A 12,755-nucleotide genomic window follows, 5' to 3' on the forward strand; every position below is an offset into this window, starting at 1 on the left:
TTTCACCAGCTTGCAGAATTTGAGGAAGGAGAAGTCTCGCAATGCAGCTCGTTCTCGGCGGGGTAAGGAGAACTTTGAGTTCTTCGAGCTGGCGAAGATGCTTCCCCTCCCCGGGGCGATTACCAGCCAGCTGGACAAGGCCTCAATCATCCGCCTCACCATCAGTTACCTGCACATGAGACACTTTGCCAGCCAGGGAGACCCACCCTGGAGCCCTCTAATGGAGGGAGAGAACAACTGCAACAAGGGTAAGCATGATCATTACACCTAGAGAATGTGAATGTTTAGACTGGCTACTTAATATGCCAAAGAAATTAGAATGGACGAACAGGTTCAGGTTTTTCAATCCTTTGGGATTTATATAGGTTGAAATATATTTAACAACGTATATTTCATAAACGGGTGTTATTTCAAAAATGTATTATTAAAACACCCGTTTATTAAGCAATATTGAAAATTTTGATAATTTATGTGAAATAAAAGTTAACTTTATACTTTTTATCATACATATATTGTTCTTTAATTTGTTAAACAATCTCATTAATTCATAATTTTTAATTTTTATTTTCTAATTATTTATTATTTCTAATAATATTATTTCTAATTTTATATAATGATGGATTTATTTGCCTGTTGCTCAAATTTGGGACATATATATATATATATATATATATATATATATATATATATATACATGTGTGTGTGTGTGTGTGTGTATGTGTGTGTGTATGTATGTATGTATATGTGTATGAAATGGCAACTAGTTTGGGACCAGTTGTTGGTTTGTATTTGTTAAACTTGAATGACAATTTTTTTTTTTAAATTGGGCCTACATTTCACATAAATTGAAGGAAAATACTTTTTTCAGTTTTTCATTTCAAAAAGTCATTTTTTTCAGTATTGCTTCGTAAACGGGTTTTTTCCTTGAAACCTTTGTTCCATTTGATACAGCAGGCTTTGATTGTCTCAAGATACCCCAGGAACACAAAAAAGATGCGCGGTCCTCACTACATCACATATTTTGAGGCAGATTTATATGAGGCTTTCATCGACAGCATCAAGCCTGACGGCGATTTGTATTTGAGGTGCCATTAACAGAGGAGATGACTTCGAGTGAACCACAACAAAACTCAATTCGAACATGACAGTGGCGGCCTGTCGATGAATACAAATGCGTTATTAATTTAAATTATGAATTTAAATGGAATAGGCTATTATTGTCTTATAGGTCGCCTGTGTACGTCACTTGGGACACTCTCACGTCGAAAATTGCCGGAGAAGCAGAGAGAGCGCTTACACATGCACACACAGAACGACACACACACACACACACACACAGAAAAGTAATTGAGATTGCGCCACAAGAGTAATCACTCGCAGTCATGCGGAGTTAAACACGCCTCATCTGAAATAATGCGTTTGCTAGTTCACTGCCAACTTATTGCAGCATACAGACTGTACACGGATTGTAGGAGCAAAATCCACTGTCATCGGGATACATATTGTCTCTTTTTTGAGGGAGGCTCGCTCTGTCATTTGAGTTTTATTTGAGAGCAGGGTCATTTGGCTTCTCAAATACGCTCAGTCATTCATTACATCCTCTGATAGGTTCATCTCAATTGTGAAGTGAACAATAGATCTAACAGCCAATTAGCCGCTGCCTGTGTGGAAGCCGGCGGGGATGAACAAAAGAGCCAGAGCCAGAGCTGAAGCTTGTTAACAAGTGGCCAGACCAAAGAAGTCTGTTTCTGAGAGATGCTTCTTTTGTAGCCCGCCTGCGAGCCTCATTATACCTGCCGCATCAAAGCGATTCGGACCTGTTAAAATACCAGGACAAATGTCTCTCTTTCTGCTTGCTGTTTTTGTCTGTTTCAAAGCCTAGTGAGAAGCTTTGCTGTCTGCTGTCTACTGTGACTTACTAGGTGTGTTCAACAGTCAATCCTTTAGAAATGTAGTAAACTACCACCAAAATGTGGTTAATTACACTATTTAAGGGAGAATTTTTAAATGTATATTACCAATAACTGACATAAACTATAAAATTTGATTATATATTAATAGCAGGGTTATCTGATAACAGATGAATTTATAATTAAAATATCAAAACTAGCAAACGGACTTATTAATATTAATGAGTACACTGCTGTTCAAAGGTCAGTAAGATTTGATTTATTTATTTGGAAGAAATTAGCACTTTTATTCAGCAAGGACGTATTAAATAGATCAAAAGTGCTAGAAAAGACATCTGTAGTGTTACATAATATGTATATTTCAAATAAATGCTGTTCTTTGAACTTTGTTCATCAAAGAATCTTGAAAAATAAGAAGCAGTAAAACTGTTTTCAACACTGATGATGAACAGAAATGTTTCTTGAGCAGCAAATCAGCATATTATAATGATTTCTGAAGGATGTGTGACACTGAAGACTGGAGTAATGATGCTGAAAATTCAGCCTTGATCATAGGAGTAAATTACATTTTTAAAGTGTATTTAAAAAATGCAGCTTTGCCATCTCATTAATAAATTACATTTTAAAATATATTTGAATAGAAAACAGTTATTTTAAATGGTAATAATATTTCACAATATTACCGTTTTTACAGAATTTTTGATCAAATAAATGCAGAAGAGACTTCTTTCAAAAACATAAAAAAAATCTTACATACCCCAAATTTGTATAAATATAGTAATGAACAGCATAATTTTTTTTTTATAAATATTTTGCTACACAAAAAAAATAAAATAAATATATATATTTTGCTACACCAAAAAAAAAAAAAAAAAAAAAAAAAAAGATGCTGAAGGAACTGAATTGTTTATTGTGTTCTAAACCAGCATCAATTCCATGTTGGTCCAGGCTGGTTTATACTGGTTAGAGCTGGTAAAGTGCTGGTTTAGCTGGTGGAGCAGCTAAACTAGTCAGCTGGTCCACCAGCACTCCCACTTCCCATGCTGGTGACCAGCAAGACCAGCAACCAGCATCCTTTGCTGGTCCCAGCATGCAAAACATACCTTATGCTGGATTTTTCTAAAAATGTAGCATCATTTCACACCAGCACTGTGTTCAATCTAGACAGCAACTCATGTGACACACAAATAGAGCTCAATCCTTACGAGAAATGCGTGTGATGCCTTAAAGTGCTGTCTAGATAGGCAGCTCAGTAGATTTTGGAACAGAGCTAATGTCCCTCACACACCCACTCAATCAAATGCATAGGATAACAGGATAGAAAGAAAAAACACACAAAGGGTAGACGAAATTATCTGTGTGATTTGTAATTACAGAAATTAACTATATAACGAGGAGAGCGTAATTACAAGGGTTGTCTAATTGCTATTATTACTGAGGGGAAACAACTAGGCCACAATTAGGTGTGTGGATGTGTGTGTATTTGTGTTTGTGTAGTAGATAAACATACCTATGAGGAAGTGAACAGGGCCAGACTATGATATAGGTGTGTGTGGAACTGTGTAGACTCAAATGCCACCTGAGAGTTGATGAATGTAGACAGCTAAGAGAAACCAAAGGATATGATACAGACGAGAGTCTCACATCATGATCGTCACGCTTGAGAATATCTACTGCAACAGATTGCTGAAGTAAGGCAAACCGTCCTTTTATCATACACTAACCCACAATCAGGAACTAAAGTTCTGTTTTAAAAGAAATAAATGTCTTTAGAAACTACATGCCGTACATTCAGCTGTAGTATGAAGGTTATTTGTGAATACCCACCACACATATATAGTATTAATAAAAAACTGTACAGGATGATTTACTGTACAGGGCAGGGTTACTATAGTTAACTAAAACTATTAAAATTAATTGAAATAAAACTGAAAAAAAAATATATATATATATATATTAGAAAAAAATAGAAATGTTACTTTGTCAACTAACTGAAATAAAATAAGTTAAAGTACTAAAATTACTAAAACTACTATAAAAATAAATTAAAGCTATATAGAAAAAAAATGAATAAAAATGACAAAAGCACATTAACTTAAACTAAAATAATTAAATATCTTAATGTTTTAGAAATCAATCTTACTATACAATGGACACGTTATGGACACTTTTTGACAGTATCTTGAGTAAAACGGCTCTATATTTAGCAAAGCACATACAAAAGACCTGAACCGTAAGCGATGCAACCCATTTTACAGAATTTGGAAGTTTGTTGCACATAACCCCCATTGATATGGCCAGTCAAGCCAAAGAAGGCAGGCTTTACTGTCACATAAACAGCGCAAATTCAAGTGCAACGGTTTTAACGGTGAAAGATGCGTTGAAGGATTATATGTTTGTTTCGGAGCATTTTACTTAGTAAACGAGGCACAGTGTAACGGAGGCTTCACAAAGAAACGTTTGTTGACAGATCAGCTCTATTGGATCTTAGCATCAAAAACCATAGTAAATGATTTCATAATGCTTAGTCTGTAAATGGTTGTTTTATGTGGATAATGTTTTCAAAACACTTGCAATAGCGAGTGGGCATTGATACTGTTTCCTATGCAATGATGTTAGCCAATCATAACAGTGGCCGTTTACTGACACGCCTTAAACTGATCATTTCAGACAAGAGGGTATCTGTTTTATTTTTAATTCTTTTATTAGCATTATAAGTGAACCTCAAGGTACATAATCAAATAAAATAAAAAATACATGTCATGACCCCTTTGAAAAATATATATTATTTGCCAATAGTTCAAATGAATTACTTAATAAATTCTAGTTTTTACTGTTCACTTTCTTTCTCTTTACTCCCTTAAATCACTTTAAATCCTTTAATCATTTAATTCCATGCTTACAGCTTAGAGTTTTTTAAATAAGCCGCAATAATAATAAACTTAATTTATGTAGCCATTTGCACTAAAAAGAAAGACAATGTCGTAAATTAAAAATAGCAAAATGCTATTTTAGCACATTCAGCTCCTGATTAAAATGAATTGCGAGTGATTAGAGGGTACGACGCAGGTTTTCACACTGAAATAGTGGCAGCTGTTCAGTGAGTGTGTCCTGGTGACGCGGTTTGCTGGAATGAGCTGAGCCGGTACGGCCATGATGCATATCTCAAACTGCAGTGCAGGAATGTGAGTCCGGGTCGGGCTCCTCTCAGGGCGGACGCTGACGGCGGGTGCGAGTGGCGTGAAGCGGGGGAGGGGAGGCTGTGCGCGCTGATGGGGGGGGGGGTGGTATGGCTTTTGTCTGCTTCCCACGTTTCAAAACCAGGACTGAAAAATGAATAGACAGAGGAAAATCAATTGCATGACCTTCACACAGGGCGAGAGTGAAAGAGGGAGGAAGAGAGAGCGAAAGAGACGGGGAGGGTGAGACGAGGAGTAATGGAGGGACAAGAGGAAAAGTAAAATGGCTGTGACACAAAAAAAGTGATATTTTATCTCTTTATGAGCTTGTGCGTATGCATGTGTTGTGTGTGTGTATTTGCGTGTGAGTGTGTAGTTGTACAGGCTCTGCAGGGGAATGACAGTCTTTATGGATAATGGGGTGATTAAACCTTTTATGTCTGACCGTCAGACCTATGGCCCTTAAAAGGATACATGCACATATATTATCCCGCAATGCATGCGGATCAGCAGATCAAGTACAAAACAAGCGGCTCCAGTTCCAAACTATTTTTGGACAGTTTGTTATTAGTTAGTGGCATTTGCTTAGTCAAGCATGATTACTGTTGCTCATATTTAGGGTCAAACTCTGGTGCATAACTCATCCATAACCATTTGTTCTGTTCTATCACCTGAATGATATCTCGCATCATGCAGCTTCTTGAAGACAGACCATTTTGGTGCATCCCTAATGCCTACTACAGACTGTGCGATTTCGGCAATCCTATAAGACCATTACAAATCACACTGTTTGTCATGGATCTAATAAACTTGGCACCTATTGAATCATTAGTATAGAGGAATAAAACATCATCAGCATGAGCTACTGGAGTGGTAAACAAATAGAGCAAGATGAATCGCACTGTGGCAATTGTGTGTTTTTTTTATGTGCGCTGAAAAATAGAGGAGGAAAACGAAAGAGGAGAATATGGATGCGGTCATGGCTAGGGGCTAGTCATCTTTGGGTCGTGACAACAGCCGTCTTTGAACATCTCTCACTGTACGGCGTAGGACCACTGTTTAGGAGCCACGACCACAGAAATCGTCACGATTGGTCATCTTTCGTCTGGGACAGCCCAAAATCTTACAGTGTGTACCGGGCATAAGAGGGGGATAACATTGGAATAGGTGGAAGACTGATATACAATGCCAAAGACACGACACTACTGCCTGAAACAAAGGAAGATATGGACCATCTGCTGAGGAAAGTCAGAGATGGGACTAGAACTAAACATTAAGACCAAGATCTTAAATTTGATAAATTTGAGCTTGACGGAGAAGAAATCCAGATAGTTTCGACCAGAAATGCCACTCAAAGTACAAACGATGAAACCGTGTCTGTCGTACTTTGGTCGGTCACACATTTCAAAGGGAAAGATCACTAGAAAAAGGATATCATGATTGGATAGAGCGAGTATCCAAGGTGCAGAGGAAAACTGCAAAAGGCCCTGTTTACACTTGGTATTGAGATGCGTTTTGGGCGATTGGATCACAAGTGGACGAGGGAAACATTCTCGTTTACACCTGGTGTTTAAGTCTCTTTTGTCCACTTTCAACCACTTCTGTCCTGATTTTTTTCAAGGGGAGGGCCTATGGGTGGGTAAATGTATGGAGTTTTTCAGATCTTTCTATCTAATTGACGGAATAACCTCGACACGACCAGAGATGACGGAAAACACATGCTTTGGTTTTTGCTCTGACAGCCGAACACGAGTGAGTGTGTGTTAAAAATCAGGAATGGTGAGAGAACATTGTGCTTGATACATTTTTAGTCTTCAAACCAATCTTGTGTCTTTAGTTGACAGAGTTTAAATCTCGTCTGGCTAGCGCGTGTCCCATAATGTCTAAAGCATTAGGTCAGTAGATGGAGAGCAGGCGGTCCTTTGTGGCCGTTCAAACGCATTCGACTACATGAGCGTTTACACTACGAAAGCAATCCGGTCGAATGCGTTTTTGACTACCTCTGGAAGTGATTGAAAGTGGACAAGCTCAAAACTTTTTAGACCCCGTTTACACCTGTATTTAGCGTCTTCCACTTGTGATCCGATCGACCAAAATGCATCTAAATACAAGGTGGAACCCGGCAACTACAGGACGGACGCTGGAGGATTTCGTCAGACTAGCACAAAACCGAATCTTTTTTAATTATTTAGATTATTAAGTCACCAAGACTCGAATCCGAGCTGATGGGACATAACCACAATATTTTAAATACAATTTAATTAGGTTTATTCTTTAAACAAGATCAGTAAAATAAACTTAATTCATATAACATTATTATATTACACATATTTGTTTTTCAATTAAAATGATCATGTCAGTCACAGTTGCTTTCCAGTAAAAATGTCTAAACATCATTAAAACAAGATTCATTTACTTAAAATGTTCTTGTTTTAAATGAAATGAAATGAAATAAAAAAATAAAAAAATATAGTTTTAAATACATTTAGGGAGGTTTATTATTAAAAGAAGACAGCATCTTTTGATATTGTATTTGCATGTTCTTTTGATATATTCTTTGTTGTATTATCTTTCACAATTTTGCTTCTCGTGTACATGTATTATATTTTAAAGATGTTTGGATGTTTTTAATGTGAAACAAGACAAAAGAAAAAGCTTTTTATGATTCAATAATGTGGTGCTGAGTTTTGCGTTGGCCAGCACCAACATTGTCACATTGTCTTCAGATATTGTAAAAATGCAGCTATTATTGTAACTGTGAAGATGAAATGTTATCAGCTTAGATCAGTGCTGCAATGTTCATACAGTTTTTGAATTTTGATTAAGTTCTGACTCGCACACATTTCCTTTTGTCCAGGTCTCGCACTCTCTGTGACAGTCTTGTTTTTGACTTTCACACTGTCTCTCTCTTTCTCCTTTTCACTTGTTTCTCTTACTCTCCCTCCTGCCAGCTCTCTATGTCTGTCTCTCCTATTTTCAAGCATTTAAAGCACTGAGGGCTTTTAAGGGACGTTAATTGCACTCAAATTATGTTCGACCGTGCTAGGAGAGAGGTAACAGCTTAGAAAGAGAGGGAGGGATGGCAGAGTGAAAGGATAATTGCAGCGGAGAGGGACATTGCGACTGGAGACGCGTTCTCTGCCTCTTTTCGTCTGTCTGAGAGTCATTCCTCCTGTCTCATACGTGAGGTTAGAGGTGGGGGAGCACAGACCGCTTTACATCCACAGCCCTATAAACAAGTTGCTAGGCGATCGGCCTACGATTCCCATCAGCCAACTGGACTGAGCAAGCGAACATGGAATGAAAGGCCAACCTTGCAGTTTCCATAGTAACCTTCGAACTTTGTTAAAAGGTTGTCAGCTTGAAGGAGGGGGAGAAGGAAAATAGGAAAGAAATGAAAGAGTCAAAATGAGCTGAGTGTGGAGGAGAAGAAAGTCGACTTTAGTTATTTCATTCATTATTGTGCTTCAACGTCCCAAAGACCCTCAAAGCTGACCCACGAGTCAAGCTGGAATCAACATGAACCTGTTATTACGCAGAGGTTTCTCATTCTCAGTTAGGATTCATGTTTAAAACTTGCTCTAAAATGTTTCTCTAAAATGTTTCTCTAAAAATTCTAAAAATAAACAAAATGAGATGAAAGCTGACACAATAGAATACATAGAAGAACAATTATTTGCCATGTTTTCTAGTAAAAAATATTGAAATTGTTGTGTAAGATGATAAAACATTTGTTCAAATTAAATATTGAGAATCTTTAATATTTAATGTAACACAATTTTGTGAGGTCTATGCTTAAAACAATTAAAAACAATTTTCAGAACAAAACTTAAATCAATAAATGCCTTGAAAACAAGTATTTCCTAAATATGTAAATTGTAATTGTTTATAATTGTAATATTTAAATCTTGTCATATATTAATTGCAAGATTTAATGTGTGTGTGTATATATATATATATATATACACACACAAATTAAATCTTGCAATTAATACATGACAAGATTTAAATATTACAATATTAATATTACAAAATATGAAATATTACAATATTACATTTGAAAGAGTTTTTTATATATATATAAGTTAAATATATCATATTTTAAATAAATATAAATACATTTTATATTAGTTGAAAGATGCATCCTATGGATGCGCTGGGACGCATCATCAGTGAAACTAAATGGCGCAGGCTACTTATTTGGTAGCGATCACATCATTATCTACATGGCACAGCTGATTGGTTGCTGTTGCATCGGTAGTGTTGCTGTTAACAGTCTGCAGCGCGCTTCCAGAAACCCTCCTTCTTCCCCAGCTCCACCTGTATAGATCTGCTACGGGGGTTGATTCATGTACAGTATGTTACATGTGCAGTAGCAGCAGCATGTCTTACATGCTTACAGCAGTGTCCGTGAATGTATTGGCAGTAGCAAGTCTCTGTACTTGCTCTGCAGCAGCAGCAGCGTAGCAGATCTATTCCGCCAAGACCAAATACATTAACATTGCCATATCCATTACCATGCCAATCTCTATTACCATACCAATCTCTCAAGAGAGTTGTCATGACCGAATTGTAATCATTAAAGTATCCAATACTAACAGATTTGCTTTATCAAATAGATCCTTTGGACCCTCAGTCTGAGGAACATCACCATCATTCTCATCCTCTGCCCTATTGGGCCCGGTTCGACTTCGCATTAGCCTCTGCTGTTGCGACTGACTTTGGGAAATGAGGGCCGACTATTGTCCATCCATCAGGCAGTATGGCTCCTGTCAGCCCTGCCCTATAGCTCGACTGCATCACTCACAGCCCTGTGGGAAGACCCACGGTGTTTGGATGAGGGGGGTTGCTTGACTATTCAGTCGTCAACAAGCATGTGACCCCCAAAGACGAACAAGCAGTGCTCTGTGTACCCACAAGTACTGAGTGGTGATCCCGCTTTCTGCGCCAGACCCCCTTTTCAGGCCTCTGAATGGGACAGACTCATTGATATTCCTGTGAGGGGACCCCATTCTTAAAGTGCCACTGAGTTTTGGGGTGTGTAGTTTGGGTGCAGGGACTCATCTATGTGTGTTATTTTCAGTGTGTTCTAATGTTTAAATGTGCTAATGTTTGTAAAAAAAATTTTTTATTTTATTTTATTTTTCTTCAGTGGAAGTCAAAAGGAGCTATTTTGTGAAATGTTCTGGCTGCTCCTTTCCACATGAAAATAAAAGGGGACAAGGGCTGTTCCAAAAATGACTAAAAAGCACCATAATAAGTATCATAAAAGTGGTCCATACAACTATATTAAATTATATTAAATTGTGATTGCGTTTTTTGCGTATTAAGGACTTACAAAAGAGAGGAAGATTATCAAATGAGTAATAATGACAGTCAGATTTGGATTCCCTTTTGAAAGAGAAGTGTGCTTAATTTTATTGAATGTGCACTTGTAGTGTACTTCAAATAGTACATTTAAAAAAAACCTGTAAAATTAAAGGCCACTTTCATGACTGTTTCTTCACACTTACGTTTTAAAAAGTGCACTTTACGTCAAATGCAAAGTTTTACTTTAAAGTACGTTTTAAATAATTGTTTTAATATTTTGTCGTGCTTTACAGAAGTCCACTTATTTTGATGTTGACTAACATACTAAAGCACAAGTACTTGATTTTAATTTGATCTATAGTGTGTTATTTAATTCAAAATTAATTTATTGTAAATGTACTGAATTGCAACATTAGCTCCGCCCTTTTTCAGCACTGCACAGTTTGCATTTCCACAGCATAAAGGTAAGATCTTACGGATTTATGAATGAACCACTCATTTTAAAAACTTCCCGGTCTACTAAATTTTATTTTGACGTCTGCTTCAAACATATCAAACAATACTTTGTTAACTCGACAATAAGTAAATCCACCAGCTAATTACTCTTCGACAGCGATGCCATACAAAGCTTCTGCAAAAAACAGAAGATCAAAACACAACATTCTAAAGATTTTGCGTGTTTGTTTCTCTGGCACATAAGATCTATAAATGTGTAATTACAAATATTTTTAAATAATTAACTTACAAGTTTACATAGAACATTAAAGTTTATTTTAGTTGACCATAAATGCTTATCAGTACATTTGACAGTAGACACATTTCAACGATTATAGAAGTAATTATTAAATTATATATAAAGATGTACTTAAGTCCTACTTAAGCGAGTAAAAAAGCACTTTAAAGTTAAGCTAACTGCATTTAATATAAATTTAAACTATAATACATTGTCATTTAATTGCACTTAACATGCAGTTAATTGTCTGAAATTAATCGCACTTTAGTATATCCTTATATATGTATTATGTAAGGGACAATCCACGGCTAGCTAAACGATTTTAATGCACGACGTGGAGGCATAGAACCAACTGGCGCAAAGTACATTAAAATAATTTAATGCACGGCTAGCCGTGGATTATCCCACTTATACCATGGTCATTTACCAGCATTGACAACTTCAAGCTGTTATTGATGTTTTCAGCACAATATTTGCCCGGAAGGGTAAAATTGACGGTTATTTTCATCAGTTACGGCTACAGTTAGATCTAACATTCTGTCTGCTTTAAATCAGACACAGAGATAAAGTAGTGTGTAAGATTACATTTATTTGAATTAATTATTGAGAAGGAGAGAGAGAGAGATTCATACATCCATCTGTTCAGCATCTCTCTCTCTATTAGGCTAGAAAACAAAGTGATGTAACCCCCTCATTGCTAAGAAATATAATGTAGCGAAGCTATTTTTATTACTGAAAGTTAAACTGACTTGGAACTAAACTGTTTTATTGCACACCTTCCAGCCAATCAGAATCGAGTATTCAGACAGACCACGGTATAATTCATATTATTTCATAGTATTTCATTTCAGTAGTAAAACTCTTTCTAAGAGGCTAATTCTTTGAGTGTGTTAAAGTGCACTTGTTTTTCCACAAGGGTTGACAAGAATGTGAATAAATGGCATTTGTAGGTGTGCTAGAACTAGACCTTTCATTTGTGTATCTGTTCACGTCGCTTTTCTGAAGGTGTGTATTTTGTCAGGCGAACACTTGATTTGTGGCAGGAGTACCACGGGAAAAAGGTTTATAGAAGTGAGCTCACGGTCCGTCTTCTGTTTAGTAGCAACTCAGACAAACGCTGTCATCCTCTCAAAACACTTATTGATTGCCACAAGCATCCCAGCCGCACACACACACACACACACACACACACACACACACTCGCGCACGTCCTGCTGTGAGTGCAGGGAATTTCAGCTGGGCTTCCACAGCGGAAGATCAGAGCGAGGCATGTTTGAAATGCACCTCGAATGTCATTTGTGTGATTTGTAAATTTGTTTGTTTGTGATGACAGGCCGCCCAGGATGCAGTTGTGTACTGAGGATGAATTAGCATGTCTCTGTCTGTGTTATCAGCCCAATAAACCTCAGCGGCGCTGACGTTCGCTGTCTTTGATAGTCTCTCTGAAATACCAGTAAAGAACTGGGAGGGTGTATTAACAGCTGCTTAATGCTATTATCAGCTGTTTCCTCCTGTAGTAACCAAAGAGTGTGACTGTCAAGATGTGTCAATGTTTGAGAATATTACAGCTGTTCTGCTTTGTTTTGTTAAAGAGCTTGGAACTTTTATTATTATTATGAATAT

At 37.0% G+C, this 12,755-nt stretch overlaps 1 protein-coding gene across 1 annotated transcript in view; it reads left to right on the plus strand.

Annotated features, from left to right (window-relative positions):
• npas1 (neuronal PAS domain protein 1) overlaps positions 1 to 12,755 on the plus strand; it is a 45,919-nt gene that overhangs the window by 12,154 nt on the left and 21,010 nt on the right. The window contains exon 3 of the mRNA XM_084126176.1: positions 10 to 248. Coding sequence (XP_083982302.1) covers positions 10 to 248 — 239 coding nt within the window. The remainder of the gene's footprint in view (positions 1 to 9; positions 249 to 12,755) is intronic.

This window comes from Abramis brama (assembly GCF_963993115.1).
Source record: "Abramis brama genome assembly, chromosome: 10".
Lineage (NCBI taxonomy): Eukaryota > Metazoa > Chordata > Actinopteri > Cypriniformes > Leuciscidae > Abramis > Abramis brama.